Genomic DNA, 24,107 nt, shown 5'->3' on the forward strand with positions numbered 1-24,107 from the left:
CTTTCAACGTCTACCTACAACTGTTTTTTTTAATGATCACTCTTTATTTATTTTCATTATAATTTCTTAATTGACTAATTGCAAATAATTACAATATATTTGGTTTTTAATGTTATTCTGGGTGTTTTAATAGTACTTTCATTATGAGAATAGTAAGAAGCGTATTACGAGCGAGCCGAAAGTGTGCGACTGAGACTTAGGCAAGGTTAGTAATTTCGTCTCGCAAAGTAATATGTTTCGCTTTCAAATAATGTACAATTCCTTTTCTATAACTTTCAAATTCAATCACTTTAATAAAATAAGAACTGTACAGGCCATTTGACTATCAACTTAATAAAGTGTCAATAGTTCTACGAATCTTTAGGAATGACGTTTATTCGTTTTTACTCTGAAATCAACGACATGTATACACACGCATCGTGACGTGATTGTCATGGTTATGTTAATCTTTCAGTTTGTCCCAATTGCATCCTGTTATGTAATAATATTATGCATCATTTGAAGCTCCATTATTACACACTTACTTGGAAATGCTGATTTTCCGTTATAGGTTATTCTTATGTTATTTGCAATTCATTAGTATTAAAAAAAAGAAATCTATCTTTAACTTCCAAAATAAAATTGTATTTTCTTTATCTTTCTTTATTTCACCACCCTTAACATGCTTAAATAGTATTCAAAATATGTGTGATTTTCTATTTATTTCTGCCAAGGTTCAAATCATTTAGTATATTCAGGAAAAATGAGAATTATTTTATTAATTCTAAGAAATTTCTTTAATTGTGCCTTATTCGTAGATATGCCTTATTTAATAATGTATTAATAAAATATTTAATTACTGTTATAATTTATAAGGGGAATTACTTACTATAAAATGTTCAACGTAAATGATTGATTATTTAAGTCAATAGGTATTCATTCAGAGGAAATTTAAATTATGTATAATTATATTAATAAAATGTTATATAATTGTAACGTTGTCAAAGAACTTTTGACTTGTAGATCTTGACAGAGATTTTAGTGCAATGTAATATATTTATGCAGGGTGCGTCCTAAGTACATATAATTATTCCAGGGGGTGATTTTAAAATAAAAAACGAGACTTTTTCCTATACATGTATGGTCTAAATTCACCCCCCACCCAGTAATGTTCACTTAAATTTAAGGAGAAAATTTATGTTTTTTTCCTGAAAATGGAAAAGTATCACGAAAGCTAAACTTGCTACAATGTATTGTCAGTCAGAGACGATTCTCTTCCATATTTTATTAGATTTTTTTTTGTCTAGAAATAAATAAATGATCATAAAAACATTTTTCATCCAAAAAATTACAGTTTTTGTGTTTTTTTTGTTATAAAAAAGTATTCAATGGAAAGCCTGTTTATTTTGGAAACTTTCTTACCTCTTGTTTTTTTACTTAAAATCTAATAGTTTTCGAACAAAAACAATGGTCGCGCCTAAAGTAAATGTTGAAAACATGCACTAAGTGCATCAGTACAGGTTCGACTTCTCCTGAGTAACAATTTGCGAATTAAATATTCCTAATTATTCCGAATTCCTTCATTATCTAATTTTTAAGTTCATCTTCTGTCTCTATGGGTGTACGATACACTAAAGACTTTAAGTATCTCCAAACGAAGAATTTTATTGGGTTTAATTCGGGTGACCTGGAAGGCGGGGTGGGGGGTTGATTTAGACCTTACATGTATAGAAGAAATTTTTTTTTTTGCCTTAAAATCACCTTCTGGAATAAGTACATGTACTTAGGAAACACCTTATATATATATCGCAAATAAAAATATATATGTCTTAGTGTCTTATTACTGCAACAAGGATTGTTACTTAATAATTTAATACTTAATTTTTAGTGTAAGTGGAGAATGAATTTATTTTATTAATGACACTTCTTGGAAGTTCAGATTTAGACATATTCTTCTTTATTGTTATTGCAACCATGTAATACATTTTCTCCCTTTTCTTGGCTTTTCATTACCTTTTTTAAGAAGAAAACTAAATTAGTTGAAGGACGAGGTCAAAAACACGTCAACAGAGAAAAAAGGCGATTTAAAACGAGTATCCTTTAGTAAGATGGTTTTACTCTTCATAGAACCTCTTATCCCCCAGCTAACTTACACAAATACGTTGAGAGGCACAGATACATACATATATGATATTTTAATTTTTTTATTTGCGCTGCTAATAGGAAAATGGATCATTTAATATTAATTTTGATTATATGCTTGACATCATACATATTACACCCGGATCTTTAAGACCAGAAATCAGACATAAAACTTAAGGTGATAGTGAAGTTGGAGGGGGAGAACCAGATTACAAGGGGTTTAGAGTCAATTTTCTTTGCGTAAAGAAATATATAGTTTATGTAACTAAGTTTAAAATAAAAGCACTGACATCTGGAAATTTGGTGGTGCTGTAATTATTATGTCACAGTAATTTAAAATATAATTTGTCGCATTTTAACAGGCATATCTAATTATTTATAGCCGAATTAACTTTGTGATTAATTTGTAATGCAGATAAATTGTCATGCAAGTTTCTGTAAAATTTCTTAAATTATACACCAAAAAGAATTTTTAAAAATTATTCACTAAGTAAACAGGTATTCTTACACAACGGAACTTTTTAATTTTCAGCCATTCTCTAAAAAAGATTATTTTAGCACATAAATTTAGATTAGTTACTGATTTAGTTAGTATTACACATGGCTAAAATCAAATTGTCAAAGCTGGAGCAAACATCGAACTAGGTTTTTATTATTAGAAATTATACTGACAATGTGTATTTAACCCAAACTAATAATGCTCAATCATTCTTACTTAAAAAATGAACATCACTGCACATCATGTACCCTACTTACATTAAAACATTTAACGATTTTTTATTGTAAAATAATTGCTTGCTTATTTCTTAATAATGTATATAAGTGCAACAGATGAGTACAGGAGATTTCTACGAGAATAAAGAGATCTTCTGCCTTGTTATTATTCAGAGTATTTCATCTACGATTGGTACGCATAAATTTGTTTCTGAGAGGGCCAATATTTAGTGCAAAATTTATAGTTTAAATTACCTTTGCACCCAACAGTGGGGGTGTTCCATAAAATGACTTAAATAAGGATGAGGGTCTGGTGATACCTAATTGAAAAGTATAGTGATGTTTAGTGTTTGATATGTGCCAACTCACTTAGAAAATATGGAGAGTCCAGAAATTTCAGTAATTTCTAAAAAAATGCTAACATTTAATCTATTTTGCCCAAAAATTTAACCACATCCGCGAGTTAACTGTTGTCCTATTGTCCACCAATCTCCTTAAACAAACTTGTTATGTTTCATTAAGATCTTTTCTGGATGGTACGTACTCGACGTTACATAAATTTTATATTGCGTAATGTATGAATTAATGATTTATTGCTAATTTTTAATGTTGTTTCAGCGAAAAACGGGAGTGAGGTAAAATGCAAATACATTCCAATCGAAGATAGGGTTTTGTTCTGTGATGGACAAGCCATTGGGGTCAGGACTGACTATAATGGTGTCTTGTTATTGGACAGCGTCTTACAGAAGATTTTGACTGACTCCAAAGAAAATGTGAAGATTGAACTGCTTCTGTCCGAGGTAACTAAATCTGCTAATTGATAAAAAAAAGGAAAACAGTTTTTTTAGCCTTGATACTTTCAATGCTATTCATTTGTAGGCTGTTATCCTGAAACAGAGCTTAAGCAACGCGTCAGTCACCAATGGCGAGCAAATTGTTAATGAACTTCAGAATGTTATTGCAGCCGCTCAACAGTCCCATAAAAAGGGTATCAAGGCACAAAAGGTGGAAAGTTTCAATTTTGAATGTGATTTAAGTTTACGAAGTCAATTTAACTTTTAGTGGAATACTGCCTGTGTTACACTGCCCGTGGGTGACATAAAATCAATAACATCCTCGATCGTTTCGGACTTCGTTACCAAGAAAATCCATAACCCAGAATTGCAAGTTGCATCGGCGGTGAAGGAACGGATTTCCGAACTGCTTGGTGACCCCACAAATGCCACCGATAGGAAGATGATGGCCAGCGAAGTGCGAAGGAGGGAGACGTTTTCACAGTGGCCACATATGGATTACAAGTAAATGCAAATAATAAAAAAAAATATTTTTAAATTATTGAACATTCATGACATGATATTAGAATTAACTTTGAGACACGAATGCTAGTAATATTTAATGCAAACATAATTTATTGTAAGCTGCTAATTTACTTCTAATTGTTACTGGAGTATTCGTTTCTCATAATGTTGTTTGTCCGTCTCTCATAATCTTATTTGGCCCTTTTTCAATCTTCTTGTTACAATTTTACTCAGTCCAAAACGAAAGATAGAGAGAATATGAGTATTCAAACTTGGTCTTACAAAATTAAACAGAAAATGATCTCATTTAGGTACATACAGGTTTATTTAGTGAGGTCTGAATATTTCGCATGTTGGTGCTTCCCTGTAATCAACGAAAAAACTAAAATAGTCATTACGTATATTAATATTCCGACAATTAAAAAATACTGCTAAAAAGTTAATTTTATATAAGAGCTACAATGTAATATTTTAAATTTTGTAATGAAATAACCTATATTATTATTTTTGCATTAGATGAGTTTCTTTATGCTGATTTCAAAAATAGAGGGTTTTCTGTTATTGTCTGTTTGTGGACTTACTGATAATAAAGAGATTATTAATTTTGTGTTGAAATCCCATTTGACGATTCTAATTCACATGTCAAAACTTCAAATTTGATTAGAGAGCCATATTACTGCAAAAGCAGCACAACGTATAAAAAGCTGGAAGCGAACTGTCGCCGTTGTTTAAATATAGACATCGAAACTAATCTGTAGTAGTCTTTACTAGTGTACAAAAGTACAGTTTTTTAATTCCTTATCAATGAAATAGGTATTTGTCAGTTAAGCATGTTGTATTATCAAGTGATAGACAAATTGTGTGTCTGAAGGGGAAGCATTGGTTCAATACGTTTTTCATTTATTTATTAGATGGGCTCTCCCTGAGCAAATGGCCCAAGCTGGATTCTATCATCAACCAAACGCCTCAGGAGATGACAGAGCCATGTGTTTCACTTGTACGGTTTGCTTGGTCAGCTGGGAACGCACTGATGAACCTTGGAGCGAGCATGAAAGACATTCCCCTTCCTGTCCATTTGTAATTGGTGAATACACACAAAATGTGCCAATATCCGTTACCAATGCTACAGGTAAAAGAACGGCCTTATATATTTTTTCAAAACCCCCTGGTTACTATAATTCTTATAATTTCACTTAGTAAGTTGCTAATAAATTTAAGTTGATATAAAAGCAGGTAAAAGATTATTAAAATTTTATTGGTAATCTTTTTAAGATCAAATGAACATATATAAGACTATCGACATAATAGTTATGATCACATTAGTTGATAGATAATAACTGTATGAGCATGGTGTACTGCATAGAGGAATCTGAACGAAGCAACCCAGGAAAAAAATATATTTTTATGAATGTATTTCGCGATTGAGCGAAATTTTATACTATTAGGGGTACAAATAAGTTTCCGCCGTTTAACAAAGCATGGTCCCACCAGAAGGTTATGCTGAAATTGCTAGATGTAAATCTTACTATCGCAAGTTTGATCAACTAGTAACAACATAACCTAGAAGTATTAGTGGTTTCGTATCAGCATCACATTTTTTTTTCTTGCAAAAATGTCAAGTTTTGTGCCGAATAAGCGTCATTTGCGGGAACTTTTGATTTACTTCTTTAATTTGAAGAAATCTGCAGCTGAGGCGCATCGATTGCTTGTAGAAGCATATGGTGAGGCTGCTTTGAGTGAGAGAAGTTGTCGTGAGTGGTTTCACAAGTTTAAAAACGGTGAGTTTAACGTGGAAGACAAAGGACGCAGTGGAAGGCCGAAAACGTACGAAGATACGGAATTGGAAGTGTTATTGGAGGAAGATTCGTCTCAAACACAAAAAGAACTTGCACTTACATTAGAAGTGACGCAACAAGCAATTTCACATCGTTTAAAAATGTTGGGAATGATTCAAAAACAAGGGAATTGGGTTCCTTATGAACTGAAACCCAGAGACGTCGAACGCCGATTTTGCATGAGTGAAATGCTGCTTGCCAGGCATAAAACAAAGGGTTTTTTGCATCGTGTAGTCACTGGGGATGAAAAATGGATCCATTATGATAACCCAAAGAAGAAGAAATCATGGGGTCCACCTGGCCATGTTTCAACATCAGTAGCCAAATCAAATATTCATGGAAAAAAACTCATGTTGTGTATTTGGTGGGATCAACTTGGTGTTGTATATTATGAGTTGCTCAAATCGAACGAAACTATTACTGGAACTCTCTACCGAACACAATTAATGAGATTGAGCCGAGCACTCATGGAAAAACGCGCTCATTACTACTCTAGACATGACAAGATTATTCTCCTACATGATAATGCTCGTCCGCATGTTGCGGCACCGGTTAAAACCTATTTGGAAACACTTAATTGGGAAGTCCTACCCCACCCGCCATATTCACCAGACCTTGCCCCATCCGACTACCACTTGTTTCGATCAATCGATCAATGGCACACGGTCTGTCTGAGCAGCGCTTTACATCATATGAAGATACCAAAAATTGGGTCGATTCATGGATAGCTTCAAAAGATGAAGAGTTTTTTCGCCGTGGTATCCGAATGCTGCCAGAAAGATGGGAAAAAGTAGTGGCCGTTGATGGGCAATACTTTGAATAAAACGTAATATCCCGTTCTTTCACAATTAATTCCAATTTTTTTATAGAAAACGGCGGAAACTTATTTGTACCCCTAATATTTCTAACAAAGATACCAAAAATACACCTTTCCATTCAAAATTTTCAAAAAACTCATAAAATATGAGTGTCTTTTTAAAGTGTCCTCGAGTGGGATCTTACTTTTGAATATCCGATTATTTGTTCCAGAGATATTCAAGTATATCTCGGGGAACATTGGGAGTGCTACTTAATGAAAATTTTGGATGATATAAATAAAAAATGTTATACAAAAATAATCCAGAATTTCTGTACCAACCCAACTATAACATTTTTCCGTCTCCTTTTCAAACATTTTCTTCATTTATAAAAAAAAATCGTAGTCTCTATGAGTTGTATCACCTTACGGTGGAGTTGGGAATTAAAAACCTATTTGCAGCATTTTCTATTGGCTGCTTTATCTTCCGTAGTTTTAGAGATATTGTCTAATGACCTTCGTTAATAGAACACCTTATTGACTTAATGTTAAATTTATTCAATAATTAAGTCGTTTGCTCCGGTGCCCATCTATTCATGCATGTCCTTTTAATGCAGTAAAAATAAAATCTTTGTCAATTCTAGATGCTTTTATCTTTTGGATTAGAATCTGTATCTATCTGTTTTAAGATTAAGAAATTATTTCTCTTAATCGTTATTTTAAGATATTTTTTGTGGAAACTTAAACGAAAACATCATAAACTTGGTACGATATATTCAAGATTGTTAGTTTAAGCTAACGATCTTGAACTACTCTTTATTTCAGCTCCTGCTATAGACGCAACATTTCGTGGCTCAAACATTACCATCTTAGGAACGAGTAGTATTCCCAAATTACTTCCGACTTCCACTAGCGACGGTTTAGTATCAGTATTTGACGTATCTGGAAAAATAAAACGAACGCATTCCTTCTTTGTAACACAATTCGATTCGCACATTCTAGAGAGATTCACCCAAGATTTCGGTGTTCCCGGATTCTGGAATGATGAAAGTATGTATTTTTTAAAACTCTTAATTATTGAATCAATTGCTTTTGTTTTTGCAGAAAAAAGTTCTGTGGACAAAAAAGTTACGGCTTTGTCTGTAGTGAGCGATAAAAGTGTCAAAGATAAACCTGGTTCTAAAATAGTTCGACCAACGATTGTGTGCGGTATTACCATCGGACAAGTGAGTGACAACGTAATTAACGGTATGACTTTAGGTAATGATTTTACAATAAAACTATCGTTCAATCTCCTTTAAGTTGGTATTGAGCCATCATCCCCACCAAGTGAAAACTTGGCAAGTAGCATCGTAGATTCGGGAATTGACAATTCGAACCACAATAAGCGCGCTTATTTGGTCGTCTATGATTTCATGTATAACAAGGAACAAGAAAAATCATTTCAAGATAAAAGTCACGACAGTAAAAAGAGTGAACTGGATTTCGACAATCAATTTGTTGAGGATCCTGTGATCTATGATCAGTTGACAAACATCATAGATATGGTACAGCCCGATGAAGTCTCAAATAGCGAGGAGTATTCGTTGCTGAAGGAGCTGACTTCATTTTATAAAACTTTAATACCAGGTAAGTGTTTGTTATTATCTGTATTCTATATTAAGCAAGAATAACAGCGCTGATTGATGTTGTTGAGAAGTAGTTTCTATTCTTATACAGTTATCTGTTTCCGAAACTCAACCATGGGGATCTCAATAACTATAAATGATCCGAGGTCGATTAAATTAGGGCAAAGTTACGCAAATTGAACTTTCCGAATATGTTGCTTTAAAATTTGAAAAATTCCAGTGACATTCTGAGACTTTTTATTTTTTTATTATCTTCACGTTTTTTAATTCACCTTTTTTTTTATGGTTACGAGAATGTATCACACGTTAAGGACAGTTTTGCAATTTAACAGAACTATCAAAAATCCAATTCTTGTCAAGAGTGCTTGGCAATAACAGAATAAGAAAAATGTAAATAAAAGAATATATAAGATATGTTTGAAAGGTTCCATCTCCACATCCAAGTATTGCTCTTCGTTTTCTTAAATTCTGCATTAACCTTAAAATATCCCTTCTAATTTTGGTCCTTAAAGGTGAGATGATTTTTTTTCGCAGCTCATTAATATCACTGGATACAAAATTATAAATAAAGTATTTCATATTTTTTTTCCATAGTATTATAGTTCAAAGAGAAGTAAAAGAGCTCTTTATAACATACATTTCTAGGCTGAAGGAAGTTTTGTCAGCTCATCATATTTTGAACAAAAATCAACAGTACAGTTTTGAACAGATCATTTCGGAACACGTTGTATAAATCATGTAAAATGATTCTCTTGATAACGATACCACCAGTTACGGTTTTGCGTTTTAACTGTATGTTGTTTCAGGTGAAAGTGACTCAGTTTTTCTACCACCGGTAGTGCCACTTCCAGTCAATAACATAACTAAAAAAACACATTCAGGACCTCGCCTTGTAGCTGTCGATGTTCATACTAGCGAAGCGGATTCATCCTCAGCCAGCGACATTCTCGGCTATTTGCCCAACGGCCCTTTTATAACTGAACCAAATGAATCCAGCATATCTGATCATATAGTTGATTTGAAAAAAAATCAGTCTAACAAAAAACTTAACTACTCCAGAGCCGTTCAATGCATTCCTCTGCCAGATGAGTGTAAACCATACACAGACTTGGAGGTTACCAGCATTTTGTCCACGCAAGATGAAAATCATGTTTTAGTAACTGTTTGCAGTCAAGCTGACACCAAAAGCTTTCTTTTGGTGTACAGTTTAGATTTCTCGAGTAAAATGGTTAGAATTAATCAAGAGTCTGTGGTTGTAAGAGAATTAAAACCACACGAAAAGCCCTTAGAAGTAGATGTATTGCCCGTTTTGGATAAGCTTAAAACTCCATTCCCCAAGGTTTCTAATGGAGTTGACGGAAATGCTGTGATGGTGTGTGCTGACGGTGTAGTTAGAATTGTCGATTTATCAACTTTAAAGACGGCTTGTTTCGCCACAATCGAAACAGAGAAATTTGTTTCAGCTGCCTATTGCAATAGTAAGTTTTGTGTTAATGCAATGACTACGTATGTTTCTGGAAATATATTTTCTTTTCTCAAACATCAGGTGTAAAAGTTAATAAAGTAGTGCTTATTCAGCCACTGAATGAATAAATTGATGCAAACCTGGATGTTTCTAACAAATTGACTCCTATCACAAAGTAGTGTTGCACTTAATACAATTTAAGATATTGTATAATCAGTTAAAGGGAAATTTTGGAAAAAAGAAAGGGGGGAATTGTTTGTCGGGAACACCAAGTATAACATACAGAAATATGGTCATTTTATGTCGGTGTTCTTTATATACGAGGGTGTATCAAATATAAACGAAATTGACTTTTTCTTTAATTATGGAGAGGTTCGTGACTTTAAAAGAGTTGATGCGTAGATGGTCTGCACTATTGGGGAGAGGTGATAATCAACTGCAATTCGCTTGTTTGGTTTTAGTAAACAAGGAAATCATGAGCGTGTTAAAAGTGTTTTCAGAAAGCAATGGATTATAATTAAATTTTTGGCCAAGAAGGGGATAAATCTAACCGAAATTTTACGACGATTACAAGTACAGTTCGGCAATAATACCCTGTTAAAAACCCATGTGTTTGCATGCCGCAAAGAATTTTTCTGGAAGGCGTGGAAATGTCAAGAACGAAAGCTACCTTCGTCACCGACTAGAGACCAACATTAAAGCGGTCAGAAATCTTATGGAGGGAAATCGATGTACAACTCTCTGAGAAATCCTTAAGAAACCGAACAGTAGTTATGGAAGTGTCCATCGTAACGTGACAGATGACTTGAAAATGCACAGTGTGTGCTAGGTGGATTCTCGACCTGTTATTGAAGCATCACAAGCAACATCAATTGGAAATTTTGCAGCGATTTCTCAGTCGATTCCAGCAAGAGGGGGTGAAACCTTTTAGAATAGAATCGTAACCTGTGACGAAAGTTAGGTACATCACTATATGCCCGAGTCGAAACAGGCGAGTATGGTGTAGAGAAGCGACGAGAAGGGACGGATGAAGGCAAAGATGCGCTCGTCGACCGGAAAAGTAATGGCAACAATTTTTCTTGATCTGCAAGGTGCTTTTCATGTTAATTTTCTTCATGATTAATGCGCAATATTATTATGAGTTATTGGATGCAGTGAAGTTGTTATACCGAAAAAAAAGGAAGAAACAAGCGGTCAGAAGTGTTATTCTTTTATATGACAACGTCAGGCCTCATACGGCCAATGTCATAAGGAAAAAATTGGATGCATTAGGTTGGGAAAGCGTGGAACGTTCACAATACAGTCCCGACTTGTCCCCTTGTCACTTCTATCTTTTTGGATCATTTAAAGAAGCGCTTGGGAGCTAACGTTTCAACGACAACGATGTGGTGGAAGCATTTGTGCTCCAATGGCTGCAGGAACATCAGAAGAGTTTCTATGATAATGGAATAAAGAAGCTCTCAATCCGATGGGAAAAATGTATTTCTAGCGCGAGAGACTATGTAGAAAAGTAATATATGTTTCTCACTTTAATTAAATGAAATCGGAATTTGTTACAAAACAAATCTCATTTATATTTGATACACTGTCATATATGAAAGTTTTCATTCAGAAAACTTCTGTTCCATAAATATTGAAATTTTTATTTAGGTCTAGACCGGCTATGTACTTCTACGAAAGAAGGTTCTTTGCATTTCTTCGCCTTAAATGACAGTGATAATGAGTCAGTGGACGACCACGAAGAAGACGATCTCTTCGGTCTCAATGTAGATAATTCTATGAAGGAAATTTTGTCTCTGGACAAACTGGACACTATCAGGTGCTTTAGGGAACCGCCGATTGAGATATCGTTAAATGATTTAAGGACTCTGCAGAAGTTGACTCTCTTTAGCCCAGTTCGGTAAGTAGACAATAATAAGTTCATAGATGACGCCATATTAATTTAAATATATATTCGCAAATTTTACATATTTTTGCAAAATTTTGAATTCCAATAGCTTATTTCTTTTTTTATGACTTACTTTATTACAATAAGCCCTTCATTTGAATGTTTTGGTCGTAATTGATTCAATTACTGTTTTTCTTCCATTGATATCTATTCATTGGAGTACGTGATCGCAAAAAGATTTTTTTTTAGTTTCTAATTTTGTTTCTTTGGTGCAATTTATACAATTTTCAATACAAGTTTCAATTACTATTTGTTAAAGTATTCTCAACTGCCAATAATTAGTAATTATTTTATGTTTTAAAATTTGTATAAACATCACAAATTTACAGGTTCTTTTTATTTCAACAATCTAAGAAGTGCTAAAAATTATACAGTAAAAGCAACTTATTTGTGATTAACTCTAGTGGCCTAGATACATAGAAGTGATGTCATGTAAGCGGAGGAAAAGTTAGTACTAAATTGAGAGGTTAGCTGATAACGGAGAAATAAAACGATTATCTAAATTTTAAACTTTGTTTCTGTTAAACAGCTACACGGTCGTCTATTTTTTTTCCCATTTAATTCGTCTATTTTAGATTTCAACCAAATTACAACGGTATTTTTACCAATATTTTTTCAATTTCTCACATATTGCGTGTTTACAATGAATATTTCGTGTATGCTATATTCTGGAACACTTACAGTTATAGATTATTTTTCAGGTTTGCTTACAATGTTGTTGTACCTCCTTGCTGGAGTGAATTCCAACAGGCAATGAGGCAAAGACGAAATTCCTCGATAGTTAATACAGAGGCTTTTACGAAAACTTGGAGGCTTCAGACTGACACGACGACTTGGGAAGAACATATTTTTGAAATCACTCTTCCATCTGCGGTGGTAAGCATTTGAATATATCCTTAATAGCAATATTTCAACTAGAGGTTTTTTAAGACCACTTGAATGAAAGGTGAATTGGATGATATTAAATGTATCTAGAATTTCGTGTAAATTAAATTTGTTAATTAATTTTATTGGGTTATATTGTTAATTAGTTAGTTAATTGTATGTTAAAATAATAGTTGTTAGTTAATTGTTAATTAAGACAATTTGGCTTCATGTTTGAAAAAGTACTTAATTGAAAATAACTTAACCGTTATTTTTGGTGTGCATATAAATTTTGCACACTAAAATCTTACGTATCTGAAATATTATATTCCGCATTGTCTTTAATTTTGCATTGCTTTTTATTATTGTATTGAAATTTTCGATCATTTTTCTTTTAGGTTTTGGGACATGTAGACGTCCATTTTACCCTTCAAAGTGGATGTACCAAACCTTGCGTTGAAATATCTTTGCTGCGTCAAACGAAAAGTGGCATAGGTCACAACAAAGACGTCAAATTTTCAGTAGACGATACAGTCACCATAGACATGTTAAGGCGAGTTGAAAATCCAGTGGTTTCCGAAGAGTATTTGCGAGCGCATAATGCAGATATTCTGGCGGGGCCTGTTAACATAGCTCATTACTTAGATTTGGCTGAGCAGGGCGGTACCGTGACATTAACCAGTCCTCGAATGTTTAAAGTTAAAGTATGTCATTGTTTTTTCATTTATAATTGAAACTTAAATATGTTTTTTTTTCTGCTGGACAGGTACGAAATTTGCTCCTTCACGTTCGAGCAGTATACGACAAAGATGACAAGAAACCTAAACACGACAGTAAAGGGAACCCGTCTTCTGACAAATCCGGGTTACCTAATCGTAAAAGTGAACAATACTTGGGATGCGATAGTATTCACGAATTAAGTATCGCAGTATACACATCCACAAACAACATGCAAAACGCTCATGAAAAAACTTTGAGAAACTTAATGTTAGACTCGAATTCGTTCGTCCAATCTCTTATTACTACAGCTATTAAGAACAACAATCGAGAAGTGCTTAAGCATGTGCTGGACATTTTAAATTGGATCGCCGCTATCCGCTTGATTCCTAATAGAGGTAATAACGGGGAAGCGCCTAGCGATCAGCTGGAGTTCATGTTTATCAATGGAATAGAGGAGAATATGTCTGGATTGTTCCGACAATGTCTTTTGTTGGGGAGCCGCAGTGTTGCGCATAAGTGTATGAATTATGTGATGATTTGTTGTCGGTAAGTTACAGTTAGATCATATAGTTTGTAATACACACACACACACACACACACACAAATTCATATATGGATATTTTAAGTAATCCAACATTCTTTCGACCTGCAAAAGGCCTAAAGTAAATATAACATTTAAAAAGAATAAATTCCAACATTTCCGACCTTATCTTTAAATGAATAATCTTATAAGTTCATCTAATTTCCGGACAGGCAAAACTGTCCTCAATGATTACATTTTCCTTTGCACTATTTCACAAGTTATTGTTTTTAACTGATTTCACAAACTCAAATATTTCAAAATAATGGACGATGAGCATTTTGAGGCAGATTTTCAATTAGGGGAGCAAAGGACAATATTTATATTAGTTAAAATCAAATCATACTATATGTATAGTGTGTGTATAATGTATAAGATCGCTATTAATATATTTTTGGCCATCTTTAAAGCAATGACAATTCAAAAAAAGTAGTAAAACTCAAGTAAACTAGCATAATTGAAATTTTGATCACTTGAGATTGTGGTAAAGAGTAGAAAAAAGTAAGACAAAATTGTTCATACTCAGAAGTTCATTCAAAAGGGGATTCTGATTGCAGTCAACAATTAAATATTCAACAGCCAGTAAACACGGGGTACGGAATTTGTTGTTGAAGATGATTTATTTAAACACAACATTTTTCGTCAATTGTCTATATATTTTATTTTATTATGTTTCAGGCAGCTTTATGATCAATATTATATTATTTTAGGGGCGCTAAAAACATCAACAAATCATTAGGTGATCACTTCAATAGCAGTGTTTTAAATTCATTATTGTCAATCATGTGCCAGATTAAACAAATTAAATCAGCTGCTGGACTACACTGGCTTCTTTGTCTACTTCTTAAAGTTACCAAGAAAGATAACGAACAGCTTGTTACTAATAAATGTGTGGAATTACTTACAGAGGTGAATTTACTTTATTTGCAATTACTGTTTAATTCATCAGCTAATTAAAATGGACAGGTTTCTAACGATCTGATTCAACGATCAAATCCATATCATCTTCTGTTACGCAGCCGGTATGGGTTATACGGGGTTCCGACTGAGCCGGAATTATTTGACGTTGATCCACCTCAATTCGCCAAAGGTTCAAGTACTTCGTCTACCCCTTCCCCTTATATTATTTCTAGTAATGTGATTCCCGCTAATGATGCTTCTTCATCGATTACAATGGGGCCTGAAATTTCTCAACCAGTGATTCCCAACAAAGAGAGTAAGCTTTGCGAACACTTTTGTTTGGGTCATTATTCTGCTCCTATTTTTAGCATTCGGTTCAGGGGAACCTTCCTCGGAAAATAAACTAAAATATAAGTCAGCCGCATTTCCAAAGTTGGTCAAGGGTCTAATCGAAGCAGAGCCGTTACATTTTACGTGTATAAATTCTAGTGAAGGTACACGCCTGGAAATGGCAGATTCAGTATCCTGGAGTGTCCAAACTAAGAACAACGTGTTTCCCGTTGTATTTGCTGGGGCGCCGGAAATTAATACATTGACGGATGTGCAGCAGCTATTTCAAAAAAATCATACTTTCACAGCTGATGCAGTTAATCGTTTTGAAAAATTGGGGTTGAGTAAAATGCTGGAGGAGGCAGAACAGGCTTTGGATCAAAAAATGGGTAAGTTTTGGAGAATTGAAATAATTTAACTGATAGTCTCTGCAAGTGAAATGGAAGCAACTTTCTGAAATGTGATTTAATAGCCCACCCTGAAATGCGAATCAATAACTCTCTAATTTCAGAAATCGTTTACAAAAACTTGTTGGACTATGAAGAATCAATCACGTCTAAAAGTTCTAACAGTCAGAATAGCCAAGTAGCTTCTGGTTCCGTTTCCAACCAACCGCCTGTTGGAAATCGACCAAACCAAAACTCTCACCTCAATCACAGTCACAACCAAAGTTTGCCTTGGCAACAGCTTTTGATTGCTCCTCCAAAACAAGTAATCGCTGTTGATAGAATGCATTCAGGAGCCAGACGTCATGTGACATTAGATTTCGGAGATTCCGTTTTGTTGACCGATATTCTGATTCCTGCCTGTCCAGACTTGGTGACTTTGACCATCGATGTATGGTTGTTCGGTGAGGAAATCGACTCAGTTAGATTGGTATCCGCAGGCGATATTGGAACGAAAAATTTGGTATTAAACGATTTGCAACCGCCGCCACTATGCCAATACATGAAAGTGAGTTGATTCTCATGTATTTATTATTTTTTGTTGTTTGTTAACTTGATCATTAACTACAGTGCGTTTATTTCAAAAAACTAAAGTGATGTCAAGTAGAACAAGACGAAACTGATTTTTAGCAAAATATTAGGGGAATTGAACTGTAGTATACTGCATTGCAGGTACAATGCATATTTTAGATACTAATAATTGTACAGGAATATTTTAGGCTCATATTCGAGAAGTAATTTTAATTAACATCCATTTGTGGCCTCAATTATAATCAAAATATATAAGTTTTACACTTTTTTGGTTTTTGTAGTTTTTCTGAGAAATTGTCTGTTTCTGTAAAAACTGTGATTTTCTGATAGGGGATCAAAATACTAAATTGAACAAAAACAAAATAATATGCTTTAAAGGTGTTCCAAATATTACTGTTCAGATCTTCCATGTAAATTACTAGAAACAATAGCAATTCTACAATTAATGCTTAGCGTCTAGTAGTGTTATCAATCAAATTTTTCACAATGATAAAATTAATAGAAGCGTCAAATTTATGATCGATTTAATTTTTATTTGAATTTTTCAACCTTGATGGAAAAAAAACAGCATAAGCTACAATTTCTTCAGTTTATATTTACATATTTTTTCTACAAATCTATTTTACAGATTACATTAGTTGGCCGCTATGGAATGTCAACAACCAGATGTCGTATACCCCTGGGCTACTTTTATGGTCACGTAGTTGTGCTGCCCGAAGAAATACCTCGAGACCTAATTGTTATAATTCCAACCGATTGTGATAAACAATTAGCCATTCTGTCCAAACTATTGGAAGACATAAGCTGCAGATACAGCCTTGCATGTTCGAAACTGAAAGACTATCTTCAGCCTTTTCTTATTGCTGATATGAAGAACACTCTGCACTTGTCCTCATATATTAGTATTCTGAAGGATAAGAGTCAGAATATTACAAATGCCGAGTATAACAAAATTTATACAGCTTATCAGGTATGTGGAGTCGTATGTATTGATATATTTTCTGGGGTTTTCAATTTTTTTTAAGTGTTCAAATGCATCGTGAACGGACTTTTATTAGCAGTGGTGGGAGTAATATTTTTTTAGGAAACATTGACGTATCAACACCAATTGAACACCGTAAGAAATGTGATGTCGAGGATCGAATCTTCAGTACCTGAATCTGAAACCAATTCTCCCTCCACCCTTTCTCAGTCGGTTTCAACAGATAAATTAACTTCAATTGCCGAAGGTCTCCTTGAAGTATTACTATCCATCGACGGCAACCCGGATATAAACCAAGAATTGTGCCAACACTTCTTCCAGGGTTTGTGCGTTTCCCAGACTTCCCGACTGCAACTCCTTGCCGCAGTATTCCTGGAAAAATCATGTGGCAGTGGCAGTTTTTGGGGAAACTTTCTGGCCGACACTTTCGTTAATCTATTTTCTACCTCCTGCACAGAGATTTTCCCTCAAGACCGTCTGTTTGTGCTCTTAATCTATTTGAGCCGGAAAAGTCCTGAAAGGAGCGCAGTGATAGATGCCGCCATGCGAGTGGTGCACAACACGTTGAAGCCAATAGAAACCAATAGATCTTTGTTGCTGGCCGTGAACGTTGACTTGTCACTTTTGTCTTGGCTGTTAATGTATTTGTCTCTGCAATTGACAGGCGATAAGAGTGAGAATGATCGGTGGGATTGGGTGTTGGGAGAGATGGTGGGAAAAGTGAATGAAGATAATGCCAAAAATAATGCGAGGAAGAAAACTGTTAAAAGAGTAGCCCCGACGTTTGGGACTACTGGAATATTTTGTCATTACCCATCTGTAAGTATATGTTTTGATTTTTTTAGTGTTTATGTAGAGTTCTTTAATTTTGGTTAGCGTTATAGTTTCTATTTCTCCGATTATTTATACATGTGAATATCCAGGTATAATACAGGAATTTTATTATACATATTTAATTCTGGAATGCAATTTTATTTCTTATTGTCAGTGGTGTCAGTGAATTACATTTTTTGAAACCGCTAGTTTAATAAGTGCATAAAATGATATGTTTAACTATTTTCTAGGATTGAGAGAAATTAGCATAAAACAGTTACTAAAGGAGCTTTAATATTATTTATTTGTCTACTATATATACAACATATTAGCATTTTATTATATAAAAAGCTTTGATAATCCATTAGAAGGATTTATTGGAAAATTATCATTGACTACATTAAAGGGTTGTATTTTGATGAAATCATATTTTCATAATTCAAAAGTGTTAGGAAAGTCGTTAAGATGTTAATAGTAATTGACTTGGCCTTTATTAAAAATCGCTTGCCTTTTTAGACTTCACCTTATTTATACAATAAAATACGGGCTTTTTGTCATAATGTCCAAGACCAATTTGTGACACTACCAGTTATATCTACTACATATTTAAAATTGAAAATGACTTGAAATTGTTATATTTTGATTTAGAGCCGCCTCCCTGTTGCAGGCAATTTTGGTCCAATTTTTAAGCAATTTAAAAAAACTAAAATCCGACTGTAGGAGGTGCCATAAATATAGACATTACATCCTACTACTAAACATCTTTTTGTGATCAAGATCTCAAGGAAATATGTTCTCTAGGTTAAAATCGGTTTCATATATAAATTATTTAGTATACTCTTTAGTGTTGGATGTTTTGAGTTGCGCCAGGAATCTTGATGTCACTTCGGGATGGCAGCGTAGCCTACATAAGATTTACCGTTAATTATAAACTTTATGCTATATGCGTTGTGCTTTAGATTGTATTTTCACTAGAGGTAGTTTCATTTTTCATTCATAGCAAAATTTAACTGGTGTTTGAAAGCAACGTTTCTTTCCAAGAATTTTTTTCTGTAATGTACTAATAATTTTACCGGCATTATACAACAGAATAATATTTCTGAAAACTTCACTGTCAAGTTTTTTTAGACCTTTAAAATAATTTTTTTACGTTAACTAGACAAATTTACTTTATATCATACATACACTGGCTGAGAAAATAAATATATTGCATCCAAATTGTGAGTGAGACCATTTACATAAATATCCATTTATTAAACTTCACTGATAAATAGGTTAAATATACATGCATAATAAACATTTTAAAGCATAAATAATGAAGAAAACACAAGTTTATTCATAATTTGTAATTATTCTGATTGAGATCTAGTTTTTATCTAGTATAATTAATTAATTTTTTTTAGCCTTATACTGTGTCAGATACTCAGGCCAAATCTAAATTACTGGCCTGGAAAAAGCATCAGTGGTCAACAAAAGATTTCAAACCTAGCAAATCGTCCAACGTTTTAAAGCGCTCTTTGATTGTGGATATGTATAAAACATGCGAAGGGCAGGGAGACCCTACATGTCTTAGGGATTTAATTACTATAGCTCAAAAACCACCACAGTTTGTTGACACTGCTCATTGTATAGCAGTTTCGAAAGTTTTGCTGACATTTATTAGGACTATGGATCATTCAGGGAGTGCTGACATGGTCCTCCTCTCATTTAAGGTAAGATAATTTTTATTATAATTATTGAAAATGTGTTTTTTTTCGGGCCGAGTACATTAGGTTTATTGAAGTTGATGTTATTTTTATACATTTCTTTTTACTTTCTCATAGTTTTTTTTGAATTCAAAATGTTAAAAACTCTTCGCTCTATCTAAGAAACATGAAAGTTTTGTTTCATTCAATTTATATAAAATTTAATATTCTGAGGTCCAGTTGTGTATTTTTATTTTAAAATTTCCCTCTTATTAAAATAATGATTTGTCAAAAAAAACTGATATATACTTATAGTCTTCGACCTAATCTCCAGGTGATATTTAAACTTAGGATATATAATTAGGCCTTAGAAGGTAACATAAAACTTAATCTCATAATATTGCTAGAAAATGTCGTTTTTAGATCATATCAAGATTAGTAACGATGGCGAAGCTCCAACTTTGTCAGCTACTGAAAGCAGATGAACTGTTGGATTTAATCAATTTCTCGTTAGCATGTAAGGTCCCGTGGGCTCCCTTTGCGTTATCCTGTTTTCTGCAAGATGCATTAGATTTGTATAAGGACAATCAACCTAATGTGACAGAAATGGATACAGATGTCCCTACTTCATCAACGTGGCCATCCGAGAATGTTGGTAAGTTCTAAAAATATTATTGCCCTTTTTCTGTGTACTTTATGGGAATATCTAGAGCTAGCTAAATACTTTTAGAAAGTTTATTCCTGAAATCTGAAGAAATAGTAAATTATATAACATAAACACAACTAGGCATTTTAAATATTTTATAGGTTATTTTTCAGTGAATTTTATCTTTTGTACTAGAAATTTATACTCTTAGGAAAAGTAAGTAATATTATAAAAGAACTTCATACGGTTCTGGGTAAAGTTCCGCGCACTTTACTTTTTCGTTACTCTATCTTTGAATACATATGACTTCTAATCTTCAAAAATATAAATTTCTCACGTGCCAGTTATTTCCTCAATTAGTTTACATGTCATAGAAGTTTTTATTAATCAAATTATGTGTTATTGTTTAATTTACCTGTAAATTCAGAAAAACGGTCTATATAAAACACACAGTTCGTAAGAATACCAAAAATGATCATTTACACCAAACAGTCTACTGACCCAAGTTTGAGCATATCTTTTTCTATAATATGTAAAAAACATTAATTCAAGTAAGACAATTTACGTTTGGGTGCGTAGGAGTAGCAACTTATTACGAAGGTCCTAATCCATTCGGTTTTTAGTGTGTTATGTCCTTAATTAAATTTTGTAAACTGCAATATCGATTGAATAAATGCAGCTATAACAGTACGTACATATGTTGGTGTGCCATTTAAATAATTTGACTGAATAAGTATTGCAAATGAATAAGTATACACAAAAATTTATACCGCTGTATAAGCTCTCGATAACTTTAACGAAATATGTCATAGCTGAAACCAAATTTCACACATAATGATTTAAAATTAGGTTTTACTTTAAATGTTTAGAAAAAACGATACATTTTTTTCTAATTTATGACGTAAATAGCAAAGTACTACAATAATGGGAGAAAAATCGTTTCTTTCTGAAAAATAAATATACTTTTATTCATAACATATTAAATATTTAAATGCAGTCACTATGTTATTTTTGAGAAACAATATATGTTACAATAATTGCCAGAAACGAGTAAATTATTCTTAAATTACGTAGTACGCTCAAAGCGAAGCATTAGTATTAAAATTAGACTTAATTGAATTCAATGAATCTATTGATGTTTCTTGTCATTTTTACACATAATATTATATGGAACTCAATTCAAAAAACTGAAGGAACTGTGAAATAAAACGTTTTAAAAAATCTGAAAGTTTAACACTCTGTATGTCGGGAACAATTTTTTTTATTACAATAGTGCTAAGGCATTACAGAGCGAGCTACGCTCCTCCCCTCGATACGCCTGACTGGTCCCAGTAGTGGTATAAATAGAGTGCGTTAACGTCTCCTAATCATTTCACGCAAGTTCGCTTAACTGCAAACATGTATAAATTATTGCCATTAGTAAGTGTTTATGCCAGTGTCCTCCCAACAATTCCAGTTGAACTATGGTGCCTAATATTGAGGATGTTAGATGGTAAATCACTTATATCGACGTATAAAAACTCTACATTCTTTAAAAACATCGTTGAAGGAGATCCAGTTTTAAAGAAGAACGTCAAGGATGCTGCGAAGAAGGAACGGCAGGAAATTATGAACCAACTGATGAAACCAGGAATGTCCGCTACGGTGACCCGAGAAGAACGTGCCAGACTATTCGGATCTAATATTAGAAAAAAAGTGAAAATTTCAAAATGTCCGTCGATCATTGAAGCTGCGCGAGTTGGCATAGTGGCAACCAGACGAGGATTAAAAGCTGAAAAAATGACTAAACCATCCAGGTATGCTCCTTATAGAATTTAAAATATGAATAAATGTTGTAAATTTTTTTTATAACAATGAATTATTTAAGTTTGTACTTCATTTCTTTAATATAGCTCATATTATATAAAATAAAATATTTAGATTAATTTTACTAATTAATTGTTACCCTAGTGTCTACATAAAATTGAACACCAAAAATTATGACCTGGAACTCAAATTAATATTTATTACTAGTAATAGAAATATAATATCCCTGAGGGAATTTCGATTGCAAGTGTTGTAGCAATAAATTCTAACAAATACGATATTTTTAAATGAAATTCGAATACCAACGACTGGAGAATAAGACTGAAAATGATACTTATGGATAAATCGATTGTCAATAAATCTAAACGAATAAAGAAAAGCAAAAATTAGTTTTACGTTTTATAAGCTTAATCCGCTGTGTAGGAAATAGTATTTACTGTAGTAATCTTGGTAACCATTTTAAACCATACCAAATTAAAGCGAAATAATGCTTTTTAGTGGAGGTGAATATTCAGTTTTAAGATGTTTTTATTCAATTTAATTAATTAATCAATTTGCAATTAAGAACTATAATATAATTAACTCGTTTTGAGAATACGATTTTATAGAGTCTTCAAGAGTTTAATATCAACTTTGAAAATCGAACACGACATCATGGTATTATAGTTCTTGATTGAAAATTGACAAGGCAAATTTTTCCCTATAGAAACAGTCCAATCAATGCAGTAAAGGTCCCTTTGTGTGCGGAAAATAGTTTAACTGCACGAATGGCAAGTACCCTCAAAATTATTGATGTCTCCACATTTCACGTTGATTAGTATGCTTCGCGTTCCACTTTCGATTCACATATACGCTGGTAGGAAATAGTACATTTGCATGGCAAATGCGGAAGAACTACAATAATTCGATGCTAACTTTTATTATTGTAGGTTAGGGCTTATTACATTAGGTCTTAAAATCTAAAGAACTTTTTGTTTGACTATTTTTGCCCTTCTCCATTTTTTTGTCGGTTTATCTTTTGAACATGTGAGAACATTTTGCGGTGACTACTTTTCTGGCATTAGATCTAAACAGCATTTCTCTGCTCAGGGCAGTAGGTATTTCTTCTTCGGGGCCTTCTTGACATTTTTCTTCACAGCGGGACTTCTTTAGCGATACTTTTAAAATAGATGAATCTAACAGCTTAAGCTCATAAAAAGAGAAAATTTCCATATTTGAGATAATCAGTACAATCATCGTTAAAGAAAGCAAATTTATTTAAGCAGTTTTTGTATCTTTGACTTTCGAACATTAGCATATAGAATTCTAGGTGAATTAAATTATGTTTTAGTCTCGTGATACCTGTTTTTCTGTTGCTTAATAATTTGAGGGTCTGAACACAATTTCTGTTTTTAAATATATTATATTACCTTTTATCAATAATTGTACGAAAATTGAGCACATTTGAAATACAAACTTGAGTAAATTTATTGTCATATATCTTAAATTCTATAAGGAGCGTATCTAGAAGGTTTAGTCATTTTCTCAGCTTTTAGGCTTTGTCTGCTTACCAATTTGCCAACTCGTGTAGGTTCTAACATTGAACCAAATTTTAAAATTGTCACTTTTTTCCTGATATTAGATCCAAACAGTCTGGCACGTTCTTCTCGGGTCACCGTAGCAGCCATTCCTGGTCTGGTTAAACGGTTCATAATTTCCTCCTGTTCGTTCTTCAGATCATTCTTAAATTTCTCTCTTAAAACCGGATCTCCCTTAACAATAGTTTTAAAGAAGGTACAGCTTTTATATGTCGATATAAGTGATTTACCATCTAATATCCTTAATATTAGGCACCATAGTTCAACTGGAATTGTTGGGAGGACACTGGCATAAACACTTACTAATGGCAGTAACTTATACATGTTTTCAGTTAAGCGAACTTGCGTGAAATGATTAGGAGACGTTCACGCGCTCTATTTATACCACCATCGGGTTCAGTCAGGCGCATCGAGGGGAGGGG

At 33.3% G+C, this 24,107-nt stretch overlaps 2 protein-coding genes across 2 annotated transcripts in view; both read left to right on the top strand.

Annotated features, from left to right (window-relative positions):
* Bruce (BIR repeat containing ubiquitin-conjugating enzyme) overlaps positions 1-24,107 on the top strand; it is a 70,643-nt gene that overhangs the window by 3,536 nt on the left and 43,000 nt on the right. Inside the window, 20 exon segments of the mRNA XM_066296107.1 lie at positions 3,454-3,635; positions 3,715-3,840; positions 3,898-4,133; positions 5,045-5,262; positions 7,590-7,814; positions 7,869-8,012; positions 8,067-8,393; positions 9,199-9,870; positions 11,508-11,757; positions 12,507-12,681; positions 13,068-13,373; positions 13,436-13,935; positions 14,680-14,878; positions 14,936-15,185; positions 15,238-15,588; positions 15,711-16,153; positions 16,805-17,146; positions 17,261-17,977; positions 19,375-19,683; positions 20,080-20,311. Of these exon segments, the coding sequence (XP_066152204.1) occupies positions 3,454-3,635; positions 3,715-3,840; positions 3,898-4,133; positions 5,045-5,262; positions 7,590-7,814; positions 7,869-8,012; positions 8,067-8,393; positions 9,199-9,870; positions 11,508-11,757; positions 12,507-12,681; positions 13,068-13,373; positions 13,436-13,935; positions 14,680-14,878; positions 14,936-15,185; positions 15,238-15,588; positions 15,711-16,153; positions 16,805-17,146; positions 17,261-17,977; positions 19,375-19,683; positions 20,080-20,311 (6,204 nt within the window).
* Positions 21,669-22,437, top strand: LOC136346786 (uncharacterized). The gene is made up of 2 exons (XM_066296227.1): positions 21,669-21,794; positions 21,852-22,437. The coding sequence occupies exons 1-2, from the start codon at positions 21,701-21,703 to the stop codon at positions 22,118-22,120; spliced, it is 363 nt and encodes a 120-aa protein (XP_066152324.1). The 5' UTR covers positions 21,669-21,700; the 3' UTR covers positions 22,121-22,437.

This window comes from Euwallacea fornicatus, chromosome 24, assembly GCF_040115645.1.
Source record: "Euwallacea fornicatus isolate EFF26 chromosome 24, ASM4011564v1, whole genome shotgun sequence".
Lineage (NCBI taxonomy): Eukaryota > Metazoa > Arthropoda > Insecta > Coleoptera > Curculionidae > Euwallacea > Euwallacea fornicatus.

Coding starts and splice junctions, on each gene's coding strand:
- LOC136346786 (XM_066296227.1), top strand. CDS start 21,701: ATGTATAAATTATTGCCATTAGTAAGTGTTTATGCCAGTGTCCTCCCA. Junction 21,795..21,851: donor AATATTGAGGATGTTAGATG/GTAAATCACTTA, acceptor ACATCGTTGAAG/GAGATCCAGTTTTAAAGAAG.